The 26,259-nt window shown below is 38.4% G+C and overlaps 2 protein-coding genes and 1 long non-coding RNA gene across 25 annotated transcripts in view; 2 read left to right on the forward strand and 1 right to left on the reverse strand.

Annotated features, from left to right (window-relative positions):
* The window catches only part of LOC101234018 (uncharacterized), a 72,888-nt gene extending 70,227 nt beyond the window's left edge, over positions 1-2,661 (forward strand). For 18 of the 20 annotated variants that reach the window (XM_072932530.1, XM_041717861.2, XM_072932533.1 and 15 more), the window contains 4 exons: positions 158-196; positions 747-785; positions 1,044-1,073; positions 1,486-2,661. In XM_072932530.1, coding sequence (XP_072788631.1) covers positions 158-196; positions 747-785; positions 1,044-1,073; positions 1,486-1,584 — 207 coding nt within the window. In that variant the 3' untranslated portion in view covers positions 1,585-2,661. The remainder of the gene's footprint in view (positions 1-157; positions 197-746; positions 786-1,043; positions 1,074-1,485) is intronic. The other 2 variants (XM_041717865.2, XM_072932538.1) reach the window with 1 other exon arrangement.
* Positions 1-6,565, reverse strand: LOC115496224 (uncharacterized). Of its 2 annotated transcripts, none has more exons than XR_012057054.1 (3): positions 6,437-6,565; positions 2,651-4,874; positions 1-218 (listed from the first exon to the last, which is right to left on the reverse strand). It is a non-coding gene; the product is annotated as an uncharacterized lncRNA (long non-coding RNA). The 2 variants fall into 2 exon arrangements; XR_012057055.1 differs by having other exon boundaries at positions 2,651-4,917; positions 6,437-6,526.
* On the forward strand, positions 2,882-25,878 carry SLC35A3 (solute carrier family 35 member A3). Of its 3 annotated transcripts, none has more exons than XM_030278677.4 (8): positions 2,882-3,286; positions 13,007-13,211; positions 14,059-14,213; positions 14,301-14,423; positions 15,514-15,685; positions 17,293-17,411; positions 17,911-18,044; positions 20,348-25,878. In XM_030278677.4, exons 1-8 carry the CDS (start codon positions 2,882-2,884, stop codon positions 20,436-20,438), a joined length of 1,404 nt encoding a protein of 467 aa, XP_030134537.2. In that variant the 3' UTR covers positions 20,439-25,878. The 3 variants fall into 3 exon arrangements, with proteins under 3 accessions (XP_030134537.2, XP_030134536.3, XP_072788646.1); XM_030278676.4 differs by lacking the exon at positions 2,882-3,286 and adding an exon at positions 7,016-10,698; XM_072932545.1 differs by lacking the exon at positions 2,882-3,286 and adding an exon at positions 7,016-7,325.
* Positions 25,879-26,259: the final 381 nt, after the last annotated feature.

Genomic DNA, 26,259 nt, shown 5'->3' on the forward strand with positions numbered 1-26,259 from the left:
AAATGTTAAATACATGTATTTCAGATAAGGTTCTACCTGGGATTTTTGGATGACTGGATACAAAACAGCTTTCATTCTTCTGTGGTCTTTAATTACATATAGCAAGACTATTTAAGCACAAATAGACTTAGAGTGAAAAACAGGTATCTTTTTTCAGGGTTCCTCTTCCTCAGGAGGCAGTCATCAAGGAAAGCCAGTAAGGATATTCTTTCAGTATTCTGCAACCAAATTAGACATGGGGATATTGGGTTTTAAGATAGGTAACAACAATGAGGGTGAAATTTTAAATTATGTTACAATGGTAAATGTATGAGAAAAATTACCAACAAAAATTGGAATATTTTGCTCAAGCTTGAACCTTAGGATGAGGCAGCATTTATTCCTCCATAGCAAAGTTTTTATATACCCTGTTACTTACTCATAGGAACATTCTTGGGTCATTCTAATAAGAATGATGTATTTAAATATCAGGGTAATTGTTTCAGTTTCCAACTCTGTAGCTCAGACAAGACACATTGCTTTGACCCATTCCTCTGAAGCTGTTCATGCAATGAAATGGACATAGCCGTGCTTGTTTGAGACCATTCAATTCAAATAGGGGGGAAAATTGCAGTGAAAATGGTAAAATCAAAATCATTATCAGACCCACTAATATCCAGGGCATTTTCAAGATTGCTGTGTGCTCTTTGGACACTGTTCATGCAGCCTTGTATGACAAAATTAAATGGTTCATAATTGTTTCACAGGGTGGCTCTGGCTCAGGAAGCACTTACTCTGGGAAACCGGTAAGAACACTTTCATCACAGCACTTTAATCTTCTTTTGTCAGTAAAGAAAGAACCTGGGTGGTGGATAGAGAAATTTTGGGATGACTTGGTCTGAAGAGAAAAATCTATACTAATATTAGTTCAGCCTTCCCCTTGAACAACTTAAAACTATGCTGTGGGTTAAGCTATTAAAATCTTGTTGATCACAGGAAAAAAATGTGTTCAAAACCATTGGCTGGGAGACTCTCTATAAATTTATTTCTTGGTTTGTTTTCAGCATTCACCCTACTCAGGTGGCAGTCAAGTGGTAAGAACTTTTCCTCTGTAGTTTCTACTGTTCTCTTCCTATAAATGTCACATAAAACTGAAATCTGTCAAATTTCCTACATCTGAATAAATGTTTGAGAACACATGTGCAACATAATAAATGAAACAGTCTTGACAAAAAGGAAGAAAAGTGGGACCACATAGGTGCTTTATACTTTTGACCCTGACTATCACTGAAAAATATGTGTTGATATAAATGTGGCACATGGTCTTTTGACAATAGAAGTGTCTACATAATAGATGGGCCTAATACAAAATTATTTCTCTGAAAATTTCAATGCTTTTATAATATCAATAAAGAGAAATTTTAGGAAATTTCTTTTTTGTTTAGGAAATAGAAACCTATTTAGGAATGGTTTTATCAAATTTCTCTTTTTTTTTTTTTTTTACAGAGCTCTGCTGGGAAACACTCTACTCCCCAACTCCTGATGTTATTCAGTGTTCTGAGTGCCTTTGCTCTCTCTGCTGCTGTATCAAAATGGTCTATATGAACTTAAGTGTTACTTGACATCCTAAACACAGATTATAATCTGTATTATTAGATTACTTAATGTAAGAAAGAAAATACCATTAAGTCAAATTGGCAGATGCTACTTGACTGTTATGTTGCATGTCTAGCTGGTATGTCATGCCCCTCATTAGTTTACCTATGGTTTTAGTCATTAGTAGTTATCATTAGTTGTGTCAGTGTTTTAGGCATCATTTTAAGAGAGCATATGGCACCCTACCTATAGGATTTATTTTTATTTCCAATAGGGAATGAGATGAACACCTACCTGATATGATTGGTGTGACAAATGAATACTTAGGGAAATACCTGTTTATTAACCAAAGTGGACAAGGGAAATAAATTGTTGTATATGCAAACTGAGCACTGTGCCTAGTAATCATCACATAAGGTAAGGCTAATGTAAACTTCTGATAAGCAGTTCTCCATGGGACAGAAGGAAAGATGCTGAAGTAGTATCAGAGCATTGGTTTTAGTCTTTTGTAATCAAATGCAAATTCCATATGGAGATTGCAAAACAAAAAAAAAACCCAAAAACTCCACAGGTCTGAATTTTTGGGGGGTTAATTAAAGTTTATTCATTAGAAAAATGAAACAGCTCAGAGCAAAAACATTATGAACTCCATTCAAACCAACTGCAAACACCTAGTGTTCTGTAGGGTAGCATATGAGGCACATGTACCCCACATTAGGCTGATGAACTAAAAGCTGCGGAAAAAGAAAGCCTTTTTCCTTGGAAGGAATAGAAAAAATAATTAAATTCATAAAACGAATACCATCTTGGCTTCATTTTTCAATTATTTAGTTCAACCTGTGGTACCTCGTGTATCTGAAAGGTTAATTTCGTGAGTGCATCTACAAGCAGGTACATCAGTGTGCTCGCTGAAATACCAGGGCCCGTTTTTGAGCTCAGCAGCAGTTCCACACCTTGCAGCAAACTCTTCCGGAGCTCTCAGAGCCACCTTCTGTTTGGTGTTAACAAAATGCATTCACACAAGGCATACTTTTAATGAATGTGTTATTGAACATGTGCCTGCCATTAAAATTACCGTTATTAGAAGCATGCTTTTCTGTCATGGTTTACAATTGTAATTGGTGGGAGAGGTTTCCATTCAAGTTCTCCTACCAGCTTCCGCGGGGCCAGGATTTCACTCGGTTTTGATGTGCACCACTACCCTTCGCCAACCATCGGTAAATCAACCTGCAACCTGTATATAGGTTATGCCTATATACGATCTTCAACATTCAGAGGACAATTTGTTTCTTCGGACAACACAGTAATGTCCTGTTTGAGAGGTCCGCACCTTAATTCGAACCAGCCCTACCATTCTCTAATAAATTGCGATGGGTTTGTACAAAACGCTGGTGTCAGCGGCTGGCGAAGTTCCCCGCTCACGGTTTGGCGAAACACGGCCCGTGCCGCGCCCCGGTCGCAGGGACCGCAGGGACCGCAGGCTCCGGGAGCCGCCCGCGCCCCGCCGCCGCCCCTCGCACGGCCGGGCCCTGCCCGCGCCCGCCCGGCCGGGGCTCCCGCTGCAGCCGCGGCCCTGGGAACGGAGCGGGCGGGGCTCGGCTGCAGCCGGAGCCTTTGCGGGACGGGACCGCGGCTCCCGGAAGCACCGGGAGCCGGAGCGAGCCGCGCTGGGCCGGCAGTGACGGCGAGCGGGGCCGCCGGGCGGGCGCAGGTGGGAGCGGAGCCCGGCCGGGGCCGTGCGTGAGGGGCCAGCCTGAGGCAGGCCTGTGCTGGGGGAGACCTTCGCGGTTAGCGGATGGGCGGGAAGCAGGGCTGTGGGAGCAGGCTGGGGAGGGAAGGGTAGGATTGAAGACACCCAGAGCAATGTCTGCAAATGGAGCGGTTTGGGCAAGAGGGTGAAGTTGAGGCTGCTGTGGGGGAGCGGCCGTGTGTGAAGTTGGGAAGGAGCACGGATCTGGCCGGAGCTGTGTCAGTGCTGCTGAGGTTGTGACTCCTTGCTGGTGCTCTGCTGAGGAGATGCTCACTATGCGGGATGTGGTGCTGCATGTAAAGTTCATAGAAATGCATTTTACGAGTATTTGCATGGTTATCATAATTTTATACCAAGTTTTTGAAATTAGAAACGCTCTAGTGGTACAACACTTATGGATTAAGCAGAAACTTAGAGGACAGAGAGATAACAAATGTAATAATACATATTATGGAATAAACTAAAAGATAAAAGGTAAATATCAGAAGGTACCCGAATTTGTTTCATTTTATTAAATTCTATAAACTATGTTTTAGACCAGAGGGAGGAAGACTTGGATTCCAGATAAAAATATTTTAAGGTAATGACTGGGTGAAGAAGACTGACACAGCTTTGAGCAAAAGAGGGTGTGTTATTTGGGACATAAAGAACATATGCAACAAAACCTGTCTAAAACTGAGTGAGCACCACAGTGGGAAGTTTTCTTTTTCATGGTGGTCTCTACACAGGAGGTTTGGGATGTAAGACAGCCTTTGCTATTTAAAGACCATATGTGCAGAATGACAAAGTGGGTCTTGGAATAAACATTAGCTGTGATGGACTGCTTTTCTCGAAGTCTGTGGGGCTGCTTCTCTCCATAGGCACTGCACTTGACTTTCAGTGTGCTCCCTGAGTTGAGCTACAGGCTGCAGGGTGAATTTGAGGGAGGTGACAGTTGCAGAGAAAGTGATTTACAATAATCTCTCCCTTTGGAAACTGTAGTTCTTTATTCCCTTGTACATTGTTAGGCATTGTAAGAAGAACTTGTGATTAAAAATCACGGTTCTGGGCGATAAGTATCCGTTGTTTGGGATGCGTGGTGTTCTGGTTGGTAGAAGTAGTATGTGTAGCAAAAATACAGGTTTGGGGAAAGGCTGGTTCTAGTAAGCTTTCTTTAGAGCAATGTATTGTCAGGATTAACTCTGCCTCCAGCAATCCTACAGGATGCCTACACAGCCTAATTCCTTATTCGGGTAATGCTATTGTTTGCAACAATGAGAAAGAGGCAGGGATCATCTGAGCCCAGTACCTGTAGAATTCAAGTCACATGTCCCCTTAAACCAGTTTCCGATTTGGCAGTGTTAAAGGGAGCACATCACATACTTATCTTTGGGACAGGTTTGCTGGACACAGTTATTCCTCCCATATTGTTCTTGAATTGCTCACTGCCTGGGCTTATTTTTCACCGGTTAATTCAGTTCCCACTGTGTTCACTCCGCTTGTGCGGGCTACATGCCTTTGCTGGAGCTCAGGAGGCTGCACAGCTGGATCACATCAATGGAGGATGTCTCTAGCGGGGAGGAGAGATTCTTAACATCTGTACTTCTCAGGATCTGGCATGGTAATGTCAGATGGTTCTGGAGTTAGGAGTTCAGGATTTTGCCACTGGATTTCTCAACCTTGTCTTACATTTATACCTCTTCAGTGCAGTTCAATTGTCCCATTTTATTTGTAATTACTAGCATGCTGCTGTATCTACAGATTGATTTTCCCTGGAGGATCTAGTTTGTGTGACTCTACTCCAAGTAGGTCACCTTGACTGAGATGTTTGACACACTGTGTTGCCTTGAGCACCCAGACTTGATTTGTAATTCATACATAGCATAAGTGTAAGCTGCAGCTGAACCCCAGCTGGATTCAATGTTCAGTCTTTCAGCACCTTAAATCAAGCTCCTTCATTGGCTTGCTGCATCTGCAGGAACTGCATTCCAGCAGTCCTTTGGTTCATGGCATTGCACTCCTGTGTGCTTGAGGAGGGGTGGGCATTTGAACTGCAACTGAGAACTGAATGGCTCCTTGCTTTCAGAGTCTGAATGTGGCTGCTGGGATCTATCTATACTGTGATCTATATAGTGAACACAGTGTATGTACTGTGTGAAAACGAGATGCAGTTCAGGCAGCTTGTATCAAATTTCTGTGCTGGCAGGCAGAGTTGGGCTTAATGACTGTTATGTCAATATAAAACTATTGCACTGCTAGGCAGAGTTAAAGTCTTCATCTTACAAGAAATGCTGGTGTTGACATTTAGCTCAATGAGGGCCTGAATTTCCAAAATGCAGAATATTTATACTCAATATGTGATTTGTATAATATTCATCAAACCAAATTTTCATCAGTCAAAAAAAAAATATGATCTCTGGATTCTTAGGTTCGGTGTAAAGGATAAGGGTGGTGGGCTTAAAGAGCACTTAGCCACAGATCCCACATTTTAAAATTCACAGTGCTTTACTCTTCCTGCCTGATACATAGATTAGAATGCTATTTATTCCCCACAAAAGAAAGAAATAAACAGAAAACCTTTGTGAGCTCATAAAACAGCTCATCCACTTTCCCTTTCTGCTCAGTTTTCTGACATGTAAGAAAACCTTGCCTGGGTCCAAGGAATTTATAGCATTCTCTGAAATGAGACTTTAGTTAATAGTTAATATGTAATTGCATTCCCTTTGTTAAACTTGGCAATGGTGGAATTTCCTGGTTGAATTATATATATGGCCAGCGAATCACTGATACAGCCTCCACTATCTTTGGCAGAAGCCAAGGTTTTAGAGCAAAGTTGAGAAGAAATCATTGGTTGATCTTTAACAGTTACCATTTAATGTGTAACTGCTCTGAACCTAGGTGCACTTGCCACTTTTGAAAACCATCTGCATGGTTTTAAAATGGCCAAGAGTTGTGGTTTGACCCCAGCTGGCAACTAAGGCACAGGCACTTGCTCACCCCCCTGGTGGGATGGGGCAGACAATCAGAAAGGTAAAAGTGAGAAAACCTGTGAGTTGAAACATAAACAGTTTAGTAGGTAAAGCAAAAGCTGCACTTGCAAGCAAAGCAAAGCAAACCAAAGAGTTCTTTTACCACATTCCATGGGAAGGCAGGTGTTCAGCCATCTCCAGGAAAGCAGGACTCCATCATGTGGAACAGTGACATGGGAAGACAAACACCATCACTCTGAACCTCCCCCTCCTTTCTTCTCCCAGCTTTATGTACTGAGCGTGACTCCAGATGGTCTGGGATATATCCCTGTGGTCTCTTGAGGTCAGCTTTCCTGGCTGTGCTCCTCCTTCTTCTCCCAGCTTTATGTACTGAGCATGACTCCAAATGGTCTGGGATATATCCCTTTGGTCTCTTGAAGTCAGCTTTCCTGGCTGTGTTCCTCCCAACTTCTTGTGCATTCCCAGCCTCCTCACTGGTGGGGTGGGAGGCAAAAAAGTGTAATCCCTGCTCAACAATAGTGAAAATGTCCCTGTGAGCACTTTTCAGCACAAATCCCAAGCACGTCTCCCTGCCAGCTGCTGTGAAGAAAATGATCTCTACCCCAGCCAAAACCAGCACATGAGATATGGTTGTGCCTAGGGAGCAAGATGACGTTGCAGGAGCAAGGTCCTCCAGTGATCTGCAGTGTTCTACTTGATCACCTTGTCTTAAAAATACCATTTGAATGCAGTTACGTTTTTAATTCTTTTCAGTAGTTAAGATTTTTTTTAATGTAAATTGAGAAATTGGAAATATTGCCTGAAGGGAACTTTCATATGGAAAAAAAATCTTTGTTCCTCAGTTTCTGCTCAAAGAGTAAGGAACAGACTTTGCCAGGGGCTTTGCTTTTAACCACATTTCTGAAGAATTGTACAAGCTCCAAGAGAAGCACAGTTTTGTTTCTTTTTTCGTAGTGTACTTAGTGCACTTTATAATGTCTCCAGCAAGAAAAATGAGTAACAAACTGGAAAACAAAAAAAGAAAGAGCAAGGTAAGTTTTAAAATGATGAAGTTAATTGCAGTGATTTAGTTGCAAAGTGCCAGGTATTTGGGAGGTATAGGTGACAACTGTAGATAGCTTATGGGAGGGAACAAATAAGAAACTTGTTCACAGTACGAGGAAAATGGAAAACGTAGTAGTGACATTTTAAAGTGTGAAATACAAAATATTTAGGACATGCATTACTACAATTACAGTGGCATGACAGATTTCAGCTTGTGGTGAGAGGAGAAAGAATTGTCAAATTTTAGCAGTCCAAATATGGCAGTTAAATTATTTGTGTGTATGTAAAATCTTCTTCAGAACGCAGTTCAGCAGCACTTAACTTTTTAGATTTTAACTTTTTTTTTAGATTTGGAGAGGTCTATGTGCCTTCTGTGCCATGTGGGATATTTGTCATAAAATCATAGAATGGTTTGTGTTGGAGAGGACCTTAAAGATCATCTGTTTCTGACTCCCTGCCATGAGCAGGGACACCTCCCATAGACCACGTTTCTCAAAGCCCATCCAGCCTGGCCTTGAACGCTTACAGTAAAGGAGTTTCTCCAGTTCTCTGGGCAGTCTGTTCCTGAATTAGCCCAGCCCAGGCCCTTGCACTTGGCCTTGCTGAACTTCATGAGGTTCCTTCCTTCCACTTCTATACTTAAAGTGTATGTTGTATTATATACTACTTCCGATAAATACAAAGCTATATTCACTCCAAAAAAAAAAAAAAAAAAAAAAAAAAAAGGAATGTTTATGGAATAGAACTTTCTCTGAGGAATGTAGTTGTGTTGCAGAAAATGTCATGTCACTTGTGTGTTATCCAGCCCAGGGAAGAGGGCAATGTGTGTAGAAAGTAAGTAAAGCATAGAAAGAAGTTTTATAAAGATAGGTCCTTCAGGTTCTGTGAGTTATCTCTTACTTCCAGCCGGGCTTTTCCTTTGTTGGCAGCTTATTGTATTTGTATAGGTGTGGTGTCAGCACTAGGTTCATATTTAATAGGAGAAATATGAGAACACCATCCTGTTTTCTTTAATCTCTTATCATGAGTTCAAAGCAAATGTTCAGGAGGTGTGTCCATACATGTACCACTGGAATGACACAGAGGCAGATTCAATCAGTGTTTATTTTCCAGCAGATCCCAAGTGGAGAATTTGGTGTAGTAGCACAAAAAATTTAAACTTTGCCTTTGGCAGTTTTGAAAGGCTGGTTCTCTACTTCTGTGTTGGGCTTTGCATTTTAATTTATACACAAATGCCTTTTGTTGGTTGAGCAATAGTAAACTGATTAGTTATCAAATGGAATAAGACCTAGGAAAAATAACTCCTGTAACTTGGCTTTTTTACTCTAAAAACTGTCAGTAGTGAAAACATTTCACAGTTAGGCTGGAAGGAATTTAATTCACCTAAGAACATCACTGTGAAGATTTGGAGCATGATACTAGTTAGTTTATTTTTCTTTTTTTAAATTAAACTTTTCTTGTGACAGAGTATGGAGGAGTAAAGAAATAGTTGTCAGTAGAGTTTATTTTTGTCAAATCTTTTGGTGAATTTAGCTTACTTTTTTTGTTGTGAGACTTGCTGGAATTTACTGTTAATTTTTTTCTTATCTTTCATCTACTTCTTCACATAATGTTGGGTGCTTGGAGTTTTTCCTATAAGTTTCTCTGATACTCCCTGTAATTTTGATTTTGAGTCCTTCTACAAAGATTTTGAGTCCTTACACAAACTTAAGTGTAGAAACCAGTTCATAAACTAATCCTTAATTTTGCACAGGATTTTGCAACGGTAGATACTTATCAGCTGAAATCTTACGAAATTTATACCATCAGATCTTTAAAAGACAAAATCTTAAGGTTAAGAAAAGTTCCATAATCTTATTGCTCTGTAGTAAACTCTGATTAATATCAAGGAGTTTTGGTGTGCTGTTTATTAATTCAGATTGATTGTGGCCTAATTTCATCTGCAAATATTAGAATTTACCAGTATTTTAGGAGGGAAAATATAGGGATGAAATAAAAATATTAAGTTTTACCTGGGTTGGAGGTATTACAAAGGGAGATGAAAATCTGCAACTCAGAAATTTATTTATTTTTGAATTAATATTATGAGCTGGAAATACGTGATTTTCCACTTTAAAAAAATTGCTTCCTTTGTAGAGTTATTGTTCATACTATTGTTCATAGTTTGAGCTGAAAGTATTACTTCCGGTATAGACTGCTTTGCTTTGTGTTCTGAAAACCTTTCCAGGGTCCTTCTCCTTTTTACTTGCAAGGAGAACAGCTCTTCACATAGAATCCAAATTTAATGCAGCTGTGTGTACTGAATCCAAATGTTACCTGGCTGTAAGTGCCACCTTGGCTTCCTGTGTGTTGGCTCCTGTGTAGGGCTGCCTTCCTTGTGGCTGCAGGGTGTGGCCATGGCACACGGAAGAAATGACGCAGAAGGAACTGATTTCTTTTTGCACACAGACTAACAGAAGAGAAGAGGAACGAGCCCAGTCCCTGAGATGAGTTTCTTAATATTTTAGTCAGGAAACTGCACACCCTGGTGTAAAGCTCAAAAGAAAGAGTTCATGTCACCACTCAACTTCCAGTCTTTGAATTAGCAAACCTAAATCTCACTTTTCAAACAGATGCATCCTGCAGAGTACAAAGTAGTGCATCCAAAGCCCAGTAGGAAACCTAAGGTGTAGCTCTGTACAGGAAATGCAGTGGGAACTTCACTATCATTGTTGGTTTAAGATCCAGGTGTGGGTTGTTACTGAAGGCAATAATTCATTTGTTCTGGGACTGCACAGCTGCTGCTCTGAGGGTAGCAGGAGCTCATGGCTACAAGTGAGCTCTTACCCCTCTTGACAGTCACCTGTAAATCTAAAGGTGTTGTGAGACTGCAGTCGAAGATAGTCTTTAAAGTTCAATATTTTGCTCCTTTTTTGGATTGTTCCCAGTTTACACAAGAGGTCCATGAGTGATAAGCAGGTCTTTTCAAAAGAAGGGACCAGGAGAGCTGATGAGGTGTTCTGTGTGCTTAGGAGAGCGTGGTTATGTTATTGACATGTGTACATTTCAGAACTCTAGTTCCTGCTCACTGAACCAGCTTGTAAGTACAGCATGAAACTTCACACACTTGCTGTCTACAAGCCTGTCTTGTTGACCCCTGACAGGACAACTTTTAAAAAATACTCTTATTTCAGCTATCATGCTGGACACTTAAGTTCCATTCTATGTGCACTTTTGGAACTCTGAAATGCATTAGAGACTTACAGTAAGGAAATATTTCCTGCTACTGGTGCCTTTTTGAGATATATTGTCTGGGGAAAGTTCACTTTTTTTATCATGATTTCTGAGGAAGACAAGACAGAAGTTAAAGATAATGGTGTGGTATGGATTCTTTATGGCTTTGCTTATGGCTTATTAAAGTGTTGTGCTTATGTTTTTATTTTCATCCTGATTGCTTTGCTACTTCCTCCTTAACAACGTACTAGTGATTTATATTTAAAATTACATCTTAAGCTGCTTCATAAATAGATGGCTGTATTTTACAAAAAAAAAAAGTGAACATTATTTTTAATAATATACTCTTCTTTGAAGGTTACAGAATTGATATCTGATGATTTTTAACATTTGTAAAACCCTTTGTCATTTCACAGGCTGACAGAATGCAGAGATTTGGGTCTGAGTCAGGAGGGAAATCTGTGTTCCCATTAGCTGTATTTTTATTTTGTTTAGAAGCATTTTGAAAACCCCCCAAAAAAAACCCAAACAAACCCACCACCACCACCACCACCAAAAAAAAAAAACAAAACCAAAGAAGTTTGAAAAACCTACAGCTTAAAGTTCTAAGGACTTATTTATCTGTAGGTGTGCTTTCATGAAATTCAGTGGTTTTTGTCTTAACAATATGTTGCTCTTTTTTTCCAGTTTTTTAGGTCTGAATACTAAGAAATTAGGTAGATGGGAACAGTGAAAGAAATTGTTTGTTCAAGTTGGCTTACATAAATGTCAGTTTTCTCTAGTATCATAGACAAGCCTTTTAGTGAAATTCAGTTCTGTGTCCTCTCTCAGTAGGTTTCCTTTTTCTTTACTGTTTTTTCTCTCTGTCTTTGTGTTGCTGGTATTTCTCCAGAAAGCGTGGTCTCTGAATGTGCATGTCACTTCTTCATCACTTTGCAGGAACTATTCTTTTTCTTCTACTTCTCAGCTGTAGCAAATTTATTCATCAAAGTTGTTCTCCTGTTAAGATTCCTTAATGAACCTTGTGTGTTTCTTCCTTAGTTTCTGCATCCTGGCATCTTTTTCTTCCGTATTTGCCAGTATGTTTTTACAAATATTTTTACAATGGCATAATTTTTGAGATGTACAATTTTATTTTGTAGGATGCAAGTGTGTACTTCATATCTTTGTGGCTGTTGATAATCCACTCCTGTTTGCAGGTTACTGCAATGTCTTTTAAGTGTCAGTGTTGTATAAGTAATAATTTGACTTTGAGTGTTTGACTGGAGAAGATCTATAAATGCTTAGAGACAAGATAAGGACAAAACAGAAATATTTGAAGAGTGTAGCTCTCCAAATGTCTACAAAACCATCAATGAAGTGCATCTTGAGCTAGAGAAATGCAGTTAGCAAGAAACTGCTTCAGTTCTAGCCACAAATACTTAGAGGTACCAGCACATCCTTGAGCAGTGTGGACAAAGCTGCGTAGTTAATGAGTCAGAAGTTGTGTTTTACACCTGCCAGTGTAAAACATGAGGACAGCTCTGCCGTATGCACCCAGCAAGTGGGCTATGTCTGCACTTCTGAAATTGGGAACCACATGCATTGTCTTGGTTTGTTATTCTTCTGCTTGTAAACATGGTTGTACACTTCTAGTTATTGATTTAACTCTGACATTATAAAAAATTGCTCTGTTTTTGAATAACTAGGCAATGAAGGGAGTAGAAGATAATCTTTTATAGAAAATATTAGTTTCTGTGTATGAAAGTTCTTTATATGAAGCATAGCAAAAATTATGTGATAGTCTGAGTAGCAGCAAACTTTTTTTAAATCTCCTTGTCATACATTGTGCTTCCAAAAATAAAATTACTGTGTCTATTAGTCTTCTGCACTAAGTTGATCCTTTAAACTGGTGACAAATTGCAAAGAAAACTGCATAAACTTAGTGAACATTCCTGGTAGAGATGAGGATGGTACAGCTTTACTAACATGAAACTTGTGGTAGTCAGTGCAGCCTGAGAAAACAGTAGCAGTCACTGAGTCATCTATATTCAATGAATTTTTTCTGGGCAGGATAATCAGCAGGACAGCTTTAGTGCTACTTCCCCTAAAGCTTCTCCATCCCATGTCTTCTCTCCAACTCTGCTTTCCCACAGCTCTCCTTTTCCCTCATTGCCAGGCATACCTCTCATTCTCATTTAAAGCCTCACCCTTCTTTTTCTGGCATGGTGACCCCTGGCAAGGTAGAGACTACAACCTGACAGGCTTGGGAGAGGTGGAAGAGTGGGAAGATCTCTTCAGTCTGGGAACAGCTCACTGCAGCAGGAGTACTGGGCATTCTGCTGTACCACAGCTTTGACCTTGAAAAAACCTTCACCTTGAAAATACCTTCTGAGCCTTCACCTACATAAAGAAATCGGGGATTTCCAATATCTGAAATATTTCCTTTGGGTTTGTTTCTTTTTTTCTGTTTCAGAAAGGAAAAAGTCAAGAAATGTCTGCCAATTTAAAGTACCTTTCCTTGGGCATCCTGGTTTTTCAGACCACAAGTTTAGTGTTGACCATGCGCTATTCTCGGACACTGAAAGAAGAAGGACCTCGTTACTTATCCTCTACTGCAGTAGTTATTGCTGAACTTCTGAAGATTTTGGCCTGTGTTCTATTAGTCTACAAAGACAGCAGTATGTGTCAAATTTTGCACCAAGTAATTTTCCTAATCAATATGCTGTATTGTAGTGGCAACTGCAAAGCAGCCATGTGAGTACAGGCATACAACAAAGCATTTCCTTTCTCCTTGTGTAAGAAAGTCTTGGAAAGACAATAATCATACTACATATTTGCTTAAGGGAATGGATACTGAGGAGTGCAGGAATGAATTTTATGCTAGCATCTCAAAGTTTGTGTTTGCTCAGGCATTTTAAGAAATCTGTATGTAGAAGCAGGAAAAAATGAAAAGCTTTAAGTGTGTCCAAAGCACGAATGATAATTTAGAAACCTGTGATAAACAGCAGAGGTAGAAGGGAACAAGCAATTTCATTGTTACAGGAAGAATCATAGTTTTAAACTAAGAAAAAAAAAACTATATTCACATTTACTCCAGCTCTTTTTTTGCATATCTAAAACTGAATTTATTTAAAACTGATTTCGGTTTGATATTCAGCAGCTTAAAAATGTCAGTCTATTCATAAATATAGATGACTGTAGGATTCTAAATATGCTCTTTTTAGGTGGTACTCTTTGATATATTATCTTAAATTACTGAAACAGTTTCAATAAGTTTAACTCAAAGTATTTTGAATACTTTTTTCATTCTGATATTCCAGGCTGCAGGAAGACACTTGCAGCCATATTTCCTTACATATACAAGCCCTGTGAAAGTGAAACAAACATAGATGGTATTTTCAGGTCTTGGAATAGTGATAGCTATAAAAAGGGGAAACAGTTTAAGAACAGAACATTGCTATTTCTCCTTTTCCCACTCCTTTCCTTTTAGTGAATGTCTATTTCTTTTACTGTTTCTTTGGGTAGAATGCAATTTACGGACTCTGAACAGAGTGCTACGTGATGAAATCCTTAACAAACCCATGGAAACTCTTAAACTTGCTATTCCTTCAGGAATTTACACTCTTCAGAACAACTTGCTATATGTAGCATTGTCAAACCTAGATGCAGCCACATACCAGGTATTGCATATTTGGAATTCTCTGTAAGTTTGAAAAAAAACCCATGAATTATGCCACAGTAGTAGTAACTGTTCCTGGTTCTTCTAGGTTACCTATCAACTGAAAATTCTTACCACAGCATTGTTTTCTGTATCCATGTTGAGCAAGAAACTGGGTGTATACCAGTGGCTGTCACTTGTAATACTGATGACAGGAGTGGCATTTGTGCAGGTAAATATTAGCAGGTATTTTGTGGATTTTAATGAGCTTATTCAAGAAACATGGATTTTTATACTGATTATCCAGCTTTCTGATTCTGCCAGCTGCACATGAGCACCAGAGTAGAGTCAGGAGCTACGAATCACAACTGACCAGGTCTGGAGGACACCAGAAATGGTTCAAAGGCAGAAGAAAACACCTCTTTTGCAACCCAGTGCTCTACTGTAGAATGTGACAGGGCCTCTGGAGCAACCTGCAAGTAATAATGATAGTTTATATTAGCACATTTCTTCAGGCATTAGGAATTCACAGATCATCTCTGCCAGTACAGGCTGTGTTCACTTTGTCATGTGGATTCAGCATGGCAAATTTACTTTGGACTAATTTCAAGAAGCAAATTGGGCTCAGTTCTCAATAGTGCAGGTACCAGAGTTCGTAGTTTTCAGAGGGCAGGATCATGGGATAAGAGGCTATTCTAAAATTTTTCAGCAGATTTTAGTATATCCTAGAAATCCTTATTTAAAAACTTAAGAAATTGAAAAAAGATATGTTGATTAAATTCAATAATGAAAAATGAGAACAAAACACTCTGACAGTATTTAACAGACTCCTCATAAAGTTTGTCCATGGATTGCATTTTATTCAGTTAGCCTTAGGCACATTGCAAGATTTAACTGGTCTGCCGACTCACCAAAGAGGGGTGCATGAAAAAGACAATTCATTCTACCTTAAAGACAGCGGGTGTAAGTAGTTTTCTAACTGTGCTTATATTTGTAGGGTAGGGTGGCACAAGTTGGTGTCAGAGAATGACCATGATAAGTCACACTGAGATTCAAAACCAGTTCTTGCACCTGTTTAAATTGATAAGTATTCTCCCAGTTCAGGCACAATTTTACTCCTTACAAATACGTAGGAAAACAATTGTAGCATTGCAGTCCTTTAAAAGTATTTATAGTACAAAATACAAAACTTTTCAAGTATGTGATTGTCTGTATTTAGTAACTGTTACTGTTGGTGGAAAACAAATTTGCATTTTGTACAGGCTCATGACTTTATTCAGTGATTTAATCAGTGAATTTTGTCTAATTGTTTTTACATCCAGTGGCCTTCAGACTCTCAAGCAACCCCTGCTAAGGAGCACTCAGCAGGATCACAGTTTGTAGGCCTGATTGCAGTTCTCATAGCATGCTTTTCTAGTGGATTTGCTGGAGTTTATTTTGAGAAAATTTTAAAGGAAACTAAGCAGTCTGTGTGGATCAGAAACATTCAGCTTGGTAAGTTTAATTTTAATCATCTGTTAGAGATATTGCATTCTGAAGCATTAAGATAATTGTGCAAAATAAATGGATAAATAAAAAATACAACCAGCATTTTAGTATGCTGCATATATGTTATTTTAAAACCGGAAGTCAAACTCTGCTAGAGGAAATTATAGCAGTTACTTTCTGATTTCAGTCTAGTTCTTGATTTACTTTGTTAATAGAGTATCTGTACATTTGTGCAGAAACTGTCAATTAAATTTTTTTTTACTATTCTTTAGAGAATATAGGAATATTAAAACAAAATACATTTCCAAGTCAGTGTTTTGAGATGTTTTAAAATTAACGTATTTTTTTCTCTTGTGCCTGGGTAGGCAGTTTTTTGTATTAAAAGTGCAAGCTATAAAATCTGCTTTGTTTATGAACAAAGTTGAGGGGATTGTTTACTGTTATTTCAATACCAAAGGTCAGTTTCTTTTGTGTGCATAGTCACTGAGGAGAAGCTCATGCAAAAGACCATCTTAACTATTTGAATAGTGGTAGCTACTGTGCACTTATCAGTGCAAAACCACATTCTATTCCCAAAGTAGCCTTGGGCCTTCCAGACTTTAGATGTTAAAGGTGACAGAGTTGGTCTGTGTTCATGAGTGAGTTTTCCCTACCTTCAAAGCAATCGTGTCCAGTTTAGAGGATTGGAAACATGACATCAACAATATCTTTTTGTTCCTGTTTTTCAATAGGGACAAAACTTATTGGTGCCTTTGTTTCTCTAATGAAACCCTTCTAGTCTTCACTTGTAGGCAATAACTATTTATGGCATATTTGAATGAGTACACAGAGCAGAATTTGACCTTCCCAGCACCTTAGAACAGACTAGGGATCAAATCCTCAGTGTATAGTTAAGTCACGAGATGATTTAGTTGATCAGAGCTGTGTAGTGAGTCTGGCAGAATGTAGTGCAGTACTATAAGAACAGGACATGGTGTGGCTTCTTTTGTAATTAGTTAGTTGGTCAATGAGCCATCTTTATTTCCTTTATTTTCCTACTACTGTGTTATAAGTGGTTTCAGTTAAAAAAGCAGAAGTTAATTTTGAATATATTAAAACATTTTTACATGACCATAGTGTTTTGAAACCAGAGTATAGTGGGAGGAATCAAAACCTCTCTTTACTATCTGCTTGTACTTATGGAAACAGTGTCTACTCAAACTAAATTTCCTGAACAGAGAGTAGGTAATACATCAGGAAACCTTATATTGGGGAATTTTGGGGGCAGAGAAAGGTTGCTAGCTGGGGATTGGTCTAGGATCTAAGATAAGATTTGGTGGTATGGGTGGAGCTGCAATATAAAATCCATTGCCAAGGAAAGCTGATTATTATTATTAGTCTCAGTTTCCATGCTAAAAGTATGCTAAGGATATCTTAATGGAAACAATAAAACTTGTTTTAAGTGTAGAGAATAGCTTTTAAATGAGAACAGCAAACTGATTGCATTTGGATGTGATAGTATTGCAAGTGACAGTCCAATTTTAAAATCAGAAATACATGAACGGCCTGTAAGGACAGGGAACCCATTTGTATGTTTTTCACCTGAAGCTTTTAAACCAATCTTCTACTTTCAGGATTTTTTGGTAGCATATTTGGACTTATGGGTGTTTACATTTATGATGGAGAACAACTGTCAAAAAATGGATTTTTTCAAGGATACAATAAACTTACTTGGGTGGTGGTTGTTCTACAGGTGAGACCTTGTGTTGCATGTTTCTGTGAAGGCACTGAGATTTACTCTTCTATAAATAACTGGGGAAACTAATGGGTGTCATTGAAGGTGCTGAGAGTTCTACAGTTGAAAGTCTGATCTATCATTATCATACTCTAAATGAAAATCTGGAAAATATATAACAAGTATGTGATTAAGTATTGTGCAAATTAAAAGCATGTAAGCATTATTTATTTTGTGATGTTTAAAATTATCTCTCTATATGCCCTTCCCCATGTAGCTAAAAATGTACATACAAGTATTTCAACTCATTTAGTGGTGGTTAATGTGATAAGCAGTTTCTTTAATGAGGAAAGAGCTACTCCTCCAGTATTTACTTTCAACAGTACATATTCCTAATATAAAATAAATGTATTGCTCCTCAATATAGACAAGAGCTTTTCCTTAAGTAGGTGCATGGTTTTAAAACAGATGCTCTCAGTTAAATTATCAGTGAATCCAAACCTCACTGTTTTTCCAGGCTCTTGGAGGGCTGGTGATTGCTGCTGTTATAAAGTATGCAGACAACATTTTAAAGGGATTTGCAACTTCTCTCTCCATTATACTGTCAACATTGATCTCCTATTTCTGGCTGCAAGATTTTGTCCCTACAAGGTAAGAATTATTTTCCATGTGTACTAAAAACAAATAGTTGAAAACTATTGCGAAAATAGATAAAAAACAAATCATCCAAGCCATACGTTCAGAATATCTAGGTCCAGCTTGCACACCAAAGTTTATCCTCATCCGTAGTGAGTTTCTCAGGCGGGTGAGGAGCCGCTGGCTCGGGGTGCCGCGGCTGCTGCCGCTGCCCGGGGCCGCTGTTCGGCCCGGCCGCGCCCCCTGCGGCCCGCGCGGGCACCGCACCCGCGGGACAGGGGCTGCCGCCGCTCCGTGTGCCGCACTGCCGGGCCCGGGACAAGGGGCTGCCGCCGCTCCGTGTCCCGCGCTGCAGGGTTCGGGACAAGGGCTGCCGCCGCTCCGTGTCCCGCACTGCAGGGTTCGGGACAAGGGCTGCCGCCGCTCCGTGTCCCGCACTGCAGGGTTCGGGACAAGGGCTGCCGCCGCTCCGTGTCCCGCGCTGCCGGGCCCGGGACAAAGGCTGCCGCCGGGCCCGGGACAAGGGGCTGCCGCCGCTCCGTGTCCCGCGCTGCCGGGCCCGGGACAAGGGCTGCCGCCGCTCCGTGTCCCGCGCTGCAGGGTTCGGGACAGGGACATCGCCTCTGTGCCTTTTCCTCGCCCGCACCACAGGCTCTAACACAGGTCATGCACCTCTGGAAGTGATGCTGCAGCACTGAGTTGCCCAAGGGCACCCAGAAGCCCAAAGGCAGAGCTGTTTCTAAAGGCAATGCCACATTTAGTAGTGAGAACAGGTGAGAAAGAAAAATAATTGCTTGCTCTGTTCTTCTAGGCCCCGTACAGTGTCCTGATGCTTTGGGGATCAGACCGTGGTGGCTCTGTGTGCCACAGGTTTTGTACATGGCTAGGTTGAGGACACTGCTTGTCTTGGCAGTGCATGTTCCTATAGGGAGTGTAGAATTAATAATCCCACTTCCAGGTGTAGGAATAGGATTTTACTTTTGACTGACCAACACTCATTGCATACGTTGCATGCACTCATAACATAAAAATATCTTGAATAATATTTATGACTTTTGAATCTGGTACAAAAAACCATTTTTTAATCTAAAATATATGTATTTGCAATACTGTGGTCCCTTCTATCGCTACCCATTCTGTGATTTGGTATTATCAGGACTTAAGCATTCAAAAAAGGAATGGAATAGCTGTTTAGACTTAAGAAGTAGGGGACATTGAACATTAATTATAAGTAGATTATATTTGTCCTATTAAAACAAATGCAGAAAATGTTTTAAGAATTTCTGTGTGCTTAAATGGAAAATTAATAAGTAACTTGACAGCTTCTGCAAACACGTTGAAAATTAAATACAGCCAAGTAGCAGTATGTAGAACTTGAAGCGATCCCATTTACTAAAACTTGACTAACTTGAGTTAATCAAACTTAATCTTTAGTACCTTGCTTATGCTAACAATGCATTTGAACTGAAACTGTGTAATTGTTTCTGTCGCATCAACAAACAGTTTTGATAAGGGTAATAGATGTAAAGTACTTAAATGCTTGAATGTGTTGCAAGGGGCCACGTCCCAAAATAGGCTAAATGTATTCTGTGAAGGATTATCATGTCATATGCCACAGTTTCTTTAGCATTTGGTTCAGAAGATGAAATTGTTGATGTTGTCATGTCTGTAAGGAGATTCTTTTCTAAACTGTGTACTAATTGTCTGTTGACTTCAGTTATTTTGTATCATTTAACTATCAAAACAACTTGAAAGACCAAAATGTCACAATAGAAAAGATGCCTTTATTGTGTTTCCATGAGACAAATATTTCTGTATCTGCCAAAAATTAGATTATACTGACTTGCAAACTGGTTCTTGGGCAGCAGTAATTTGTTTTGACATAAGCTTTGGGCTTCAAAGCAAATACAGCTCCAACAACATGATATATGTAGTATGAGAATGAGTGGGTAACCACAGAAGCTGCTTTTCTTCAGCTCCTGCTTCCATTTTGCACACATCTTTAGATAAAAGTTTAAGAAAAAAAAAGATTGATCTGATTGCTTTTAGAAATTTTTCCATGAAAGTGTAATTTTAATTTTCAGAATATGTTAGTATAATGATACATTAATTTGTAGTTACAAGTTTCTTACCTCAACAGCTTTCTGCATCCCTGTAAAATAAATACATACTAATTATTTTGCACTTTATCAATTGGACAAATATAATTTGTCTTTCTGTTTTCCTCATGGAAATATGTCCTTTCTTTTGATTGTATTGCATAAATAAATTTGCATCAACTAAAACAAACCTTTTTTTTTTATCTCTATTCTATTCAGTGTCTTTTTCCTTGGAGCCATCCTTGTAATAGCAGCTACTTTTCTATACGGTTATGACCCCAAACCTGCAGGAAATCCCATTAAGGCATAGCAGACTTCCTCATCAACCTGCTTCTCGAGATCATGCACTGGGGGCCTTGCTAGCACTGGCATGTGGGAAGTGTCACTGTGCACTGCAAGGGAAGGATGACTGCCCTGAATATATTGAAGAAATGCTGATGAGTAGTTCTGGACAGCCAGAGGGGTTACAGGTGGAGGAGGGTGATGCTGTCTGCAACTGATGGGGGGGGGGGGGGGAAACGTCAGGGGAATGCCCAGTGCAACTTGCTAATAAAAACTTGAAAGGAACCAAAAGTTTCCAAGAAACTACAATTAGGAATGTTTACAGCTTTGACTGAGATTGCATCAAAAGAATTACTGTATTGACTGCTGCAGAAATATGTCCTATGCACTCTTGGAAAGAGCACATGACAACATTGTCAGATTGTATGTTTTTGCTATTCAATTCTATTTAATCTTAGTAAATATGTTTTTAACTGTTTGTCTATTTACGTGAAAATAGCTGAAAGTCATAGTTCTAAAGTGATGGTTCTAATTAGGTACTCCTTATTAAAAATGAAAATTGAAGTATAATTGAAAGACACTTTCACAATATCAAATATTTTTATATTTTTAGAAGGCTGATTTAATAACAGAAATATGTTATTAAATGATAATATTATAATTCTGTTGCTTCTATAAAACTATGGTAAGAATGTTAACATTCTCACTGGAGTCCCAAGGGAGGAATACTCCAGCCTTCATCAGCCTGTAGTGTTGGAGCAGATGGAATAACTCTGGGAGCACGGGCTGGAGGTTACCACGCTAATCTGGGAGCAGCAGTAGGGTTATGGTGGGTGCTTGCTCAGATGTGATGTTGATTCTTTTTTTTTTTTTTACTGATTATAAATCAACTTTTTGGTAGAACCTTAAAAGTAGCTTTTGTGCTTTAAAGAGCCTCTGAAGATTTTTTTAAACCATGATTTCAAAAGACAAAGATCCCATAATAAGCATTTAAAGGCATTATCATTGTCTGTAATAGCTCCATCTGGAGATATTCTGGTATGGCATCTGTATACTGTACTGTACTTTATTACAGAGGTGTTTTTTAAACAGATGTTTACTCATGAACTCTTCCAGGCTTTTTCTATATATTTCTATTTAATGGCTTAATTAGAATTTTGGTGGGTTTTTATTAATTATTATTATTTCGTTCTGAGAGTCCTTGAGCCAAAATGAGTTATCTGGACCTATTTGTTCTAGTAGTGGAATTACTTTAATAGTAAATATAATTTAAAAGCAATTAATTGTGCAATAGGTAAATATAAAAGTGTGCTGTTATTCTGTTTAAAACAAACAAACAAAAAAAAACTTCACAAAGAAACCTTGCTGCAATTAGATCAATTAGACTGTTATGAACACTTCACTTGAAGTATTTGCATATAGTCAGAAACACTAAAAAAAATCTGGAACTAATAAACAAAAATCTGTCTTAAAAACCATTGGTTTTCAGGTTTACAATGGATGTTAATGTAGGGTGATTCGTGTGACACCTGTGGTGATACATTTATAAAAAGCATTTTAGGAGTCCCTTGCCAGTAGAATGGCAAGTGGTATAAATGTCTTTATTCCTTTGTTCCCTGCCACCACCCCCTCCATGCTCTTTCTCACATCTGTCTTGTACTAAAGAAAATGTGTAATAGAAGGGTGTTTTGAAATGTTTACCTGAGTACCTCATCTGATTGACAAGGAGATTCTGTAGGAGTGCTCTGAGATTTCTTAATGAAGTATTGTGAATGGTAAAGGAAGAATTCCATTTATGTCAGTTAAGTAAAAATAGTGTTTTTCTTCTGTTGGCAATTACATGTTTTATCAACGTTTTGTTTGTTTGTCTTATCAGAGCAAGACATTAAAGAAATATCAGAGCTCTGCCTAGGGCTTGCTAAGCTTTGTGAACTGTGAATCTGTCCCAGCATGTTGTAATTGCAGTAGCTTTGCTACTTGGCAATCAAAACGATCTAAATGGGCATTCTGTGTTACTATTAAATGTTTTGCATGTAACATCCAATGTGGCACAATCTTTGAAAAGTCCTATTTAGCCATTTCCCCCTGCAGTGCAGCCTGAGGTAAGATGTGTGTGTAGAGCAAGCAGTGGCTCACAGCGGTGCCACGTACAGATTGGGAACTGCACTGCTCTGAAATGAGGTGGGAGGTGTTGGTAGTAATCTCTCAAATGGAGTTTGGCCCTACACAATAATACTTTTGATTTCGTGAGTCACAGTAGTGGGAGTGTTCAAGTGATAGTATTGGTTACTTTCCTAAGAAAGGTCTCCAAAAAACATAAAAAGCAGGTTGCGAACACTTTAAAGTTGGTTGTACAGGAAGGGACCAAAAAAGCCAAATAATTACCACGTGGCTGGAGCTCTATGACATGTAGCCTGGTTTTAATATTTCAGGTGCACCTGTCAATATTTGCCAGGATGTTTAAAGGAAAGACCAGGAGTATTGCTCTTTGCTTTGGAAAAGGATGCCATGCAGCTTTGGAAAACTGCCTGCTGTACTAAGGAGCAGTAGCTCCTTTCTGTAAAGGACCAGTAACTCCTGTCTGTAAATCAATGACTTCCATGCTTTCACTTGACAGTCTCATTCTGTTTTCCAGCAGAAGGATAGATCTCATCACAGACTTGTTGCAGAAAAGGAAAAATGAATTTGCATTTTTAGCTGTGTTTCCTCCCAGAGAGGAAAGGCTGTTCTCTGAGGTGTGGCTCTGGACAAGTAGCACGTGTTTTCTGAGAACAGGAGGGATTTGAGGAGGGCTCGCTGATTTCTGTAACCTTTGCACCGGGGAGCATATGCACATTTTCTCACGGAGATACTTTTGTATTTGGATTTTTATTTTTTTAAGTAGCTTTAAGTCTATAACTCATTAACTAACCAAAGAGGAACAGCTAGCACAGTTTTGGGAAGTAGTGGATAATGTGCTTTGAGTTTGCCCTAAAAGCAAATGCTGTAGGAGTCTAACTTCCCAAAAATATACTTGTCTTTCTGAACTATTTTCTGACTTTTAGACAATGGTTTTGTTAGTTAAGTTGTATATTTAGGAGGCTAACCTATACTTAGCAGAATTTTGTTTAAATATTTATAAAGTTGTAGCTAGCTATTTATTTGTAATAACTTGAATTATGTGATTTTCCTTTCTAGACTTATATATTGGGTGTACTAGTATTTATTGAATACTTGGATATTTGGTAGTTTTGTTTGAGAATATCTGGGATACATGGTAAATGGTCAAATAACAATAAAGTTAGGACTATCTTCAAAGCAAAATAGATCAGTTCAGTGGTGAAAAAACTTAAAGTCTAATAAAGTAAGATAAACTTTTCTTTCAACATTGTATTTCTAAGCAATCCACAAGTGCCCAAAAATGTATTTTCTCAAAGAATTCAGATAATTGTATAGTTTTATTCAACTTCATTGTTTTAGACAAACTTAAAAAATACTTTCCTTTTTATTTCAGTAAAGGGTAGATTAATGTTCTAGATTCAACTTCTATCGTATAACACCTTTGGACTTTTACTACAATGTTTTAATAACTATTGTGTTATTTTTCCTCAAAAAGACAAAGCATTCTCATTTTGCTTGTGTTTCATGCACATGAACACAGGCCTCTCACAGACTCTTAGTAGTACACGATTCTTTTGTATTTCTAACTTATTTTTTGGCTGTAACAAAATACTGTAATAGATTTTGTTCATTTTTTTTAATTGATAAATGAAACATTGCATTTATTCTGGTTTTTGTTGTCAGTAACTTTCATATTTGAATGTATTTCCTGATCAGCTCTGCATGTTCTGTTGTATTTAAGTGATCATCATTTCCCAAATTTGAATTTGTTGCTCGTTCTCCTGGTGACAGTGTTTCTTGCTGGATATTGTGTGGAGGTTTATGCATTCCTTTCATATCTGAAATCTATGTTTGTGAGAATGAGTTATTAAAAACCAGTAAGGGTTTTTTGGGGTTTTTTTTTGTGTTTTATAAAGGTAACATTTATGTATAACATGGTATTATACCATAAATGTATAAAGTGTCATTACCTAAGATGGTGCATTACTGTGAAAAAGTCCAAGCAGTGTTTCCTTACCTTTGTTTTAATTGTTCTTTTCATTTTTAATACTGATAATGTTCCACAGGAAGAGAGTCCTGCTCTTTACAGGTAAGCTCATTGTATATTTTTAGGTATCTGAAATTAACGCATTTTACTAAAGAAAAATTTGGGGCAAAATGCAACAAAATATGTGGAATTGATTAGATTATGTCTTCTGCTTCAGTTACTGTCCAAAGCTCTGTTCTGTTGAATTCTTAGGTTTTTGTAAGTATTTCTCGGCTGAATTTATAACTCTTTCCAGAAGAGAAAATTACCTGTCCTGACTTGCCATTCAGTGCTTGTTCTTGTTCTTGAATGTCTGCTGCACATTTGTATCCAGGAGCAGACATGGCACATTAACTTGTCTGCAATCTCCCATCATCATTCTGACTGTAATTGGCCATATTCATTTCATTAATGATTTAGAGCTCAGTAAGAATTGCTTATACGCTAAGCATATGTTTGTATTTGCTGCCATGAGTATGATTTTTTTCATTTTTTTTAAACTTTGTCCTTATTGTCAATATATGTGCCCAAATATATTATTTCAAACATTGTAGCAAAATTTTTAAGGTAGTCTTAGTTTTTTATATGTTGATATTTGTGTGTGATTACACTGAATGCAGTTCTAATAGGTGGTGTTTCCAGGCAGTTTGGAAAACATTATTTTTTTTGGTGCAACACTGCTGAACACTGGAATGCATCTTACATGACCTAACACAGTCCTTCTTTTAATCCATGTTGAGGTAAAATACTGTATTTTTTTTTCTTCTGTATGAGTAGATAATGTCACTATAGTAATAAACTGCTTGAAATTAAGCATTTTCTTTGTTAAGAATATGATTAAAAACTGTTTGAGAACTTTGTTAAAAGGAGAGGCTTGCCTTATGCATATTCTTGCAGAAATAAAACACCATTTTAATAACGTTTATTATTTCACAATATAATTTTAGCAAAATTTTTTATAAATTCTAGAAGGCTATTGGATTTTTTTAATGGTATATTTTAACATACCACTTACTACATGTTGCCAGAATTTAATTTTGACTGAGATGTGCTTCTTTTTGACCACTGTGTCATGACTTCTTGCAGTGTTCTTGTGAAACTTTTCTGATCTGAAACCCCAGATGTGCCCTGAACCAGGGGTGGCAGGGAGCATCTGAGTATCAATACTAAGTTATATTGTGGGGTGTGGTTGTAAACTGTAACACTGTAAGGAGCTATGAATAGCTGTAATTTACAATATATCAAAGACCTGAACAGAGTTCACAAGAAGTTTCTATAGATGATGAATAACATGTTTCTCTGCCTGTTCTGCAGATTCATATAATAAAACCGGGTCATTTCACCACCAGTTTTCAGGACGCTTCATTTCTATCAGTTTCTTTTGTCAATTTTGCCCTGCTCTGAATGTTAACATGCAACATGATTTAAACTGAAAATTTTATGCCATTAGGTAACAAATTAATGATTCCTTATTTAGGGATATTGTTCTTCAAGATTTGTGTAAAGGCACTCCCTGAGGAATCTGACCTGAAACTAGTGAAACTATCATCTGCCTGTGCCTTGGAATACCCCTGGAGAGATAAGTACTATCTCCTTTTTCATCCCTCTTCCAAAATGATGGTAATGTCTTCTACAGCTAGCAGGTAGTAGTATGCATTTACTTAGTATAGAGGGTTGAACACTGTGGGTGTTTAGATGTAACAGGCAATTCTTGTTTCTCTTC

The sequence above is a fragment of the Taeniopygia guttata genome, chromosome 8, assembly GCF_048771995.1.
Source record: "Taeniopygia guttata chromosome 8, bTaeGut7.mat, whole genome shotgun sequence".
Lineage (NCBI taxonomy): Eukaryota > Metazoa > Chordata > Aves > Passeriformes > Estrildidae > Taeniopygia > Taeniopygia guttata.

Excerpts from the sequence above, each read along its gene's own strand:
- SLC35A3 (XM_030278677.4), top strand. The coding sequence starts at position 2,882 with ATGTCCTGTTTGAGAGGTCCGCACCTTAATTCGAACCAGCCCTACCAT. Across the intron at positions 3,287-13,006 it reads GGGCCGCCGGGCGGGCGCAG|AAAGGAAAAAGTCAAGAAAT; the intron begins GTGGGAGCGGAG and ends TTTCTGTTTCAG. Across the intron at positions 17,412-17,910 it reads GGGTGGTGGTTGTTCTACAG|GCTCTTGGAGGGCTGGTGAT; the intron begins GTGAGACCTTGT and ends CTGTTTTTCCAG.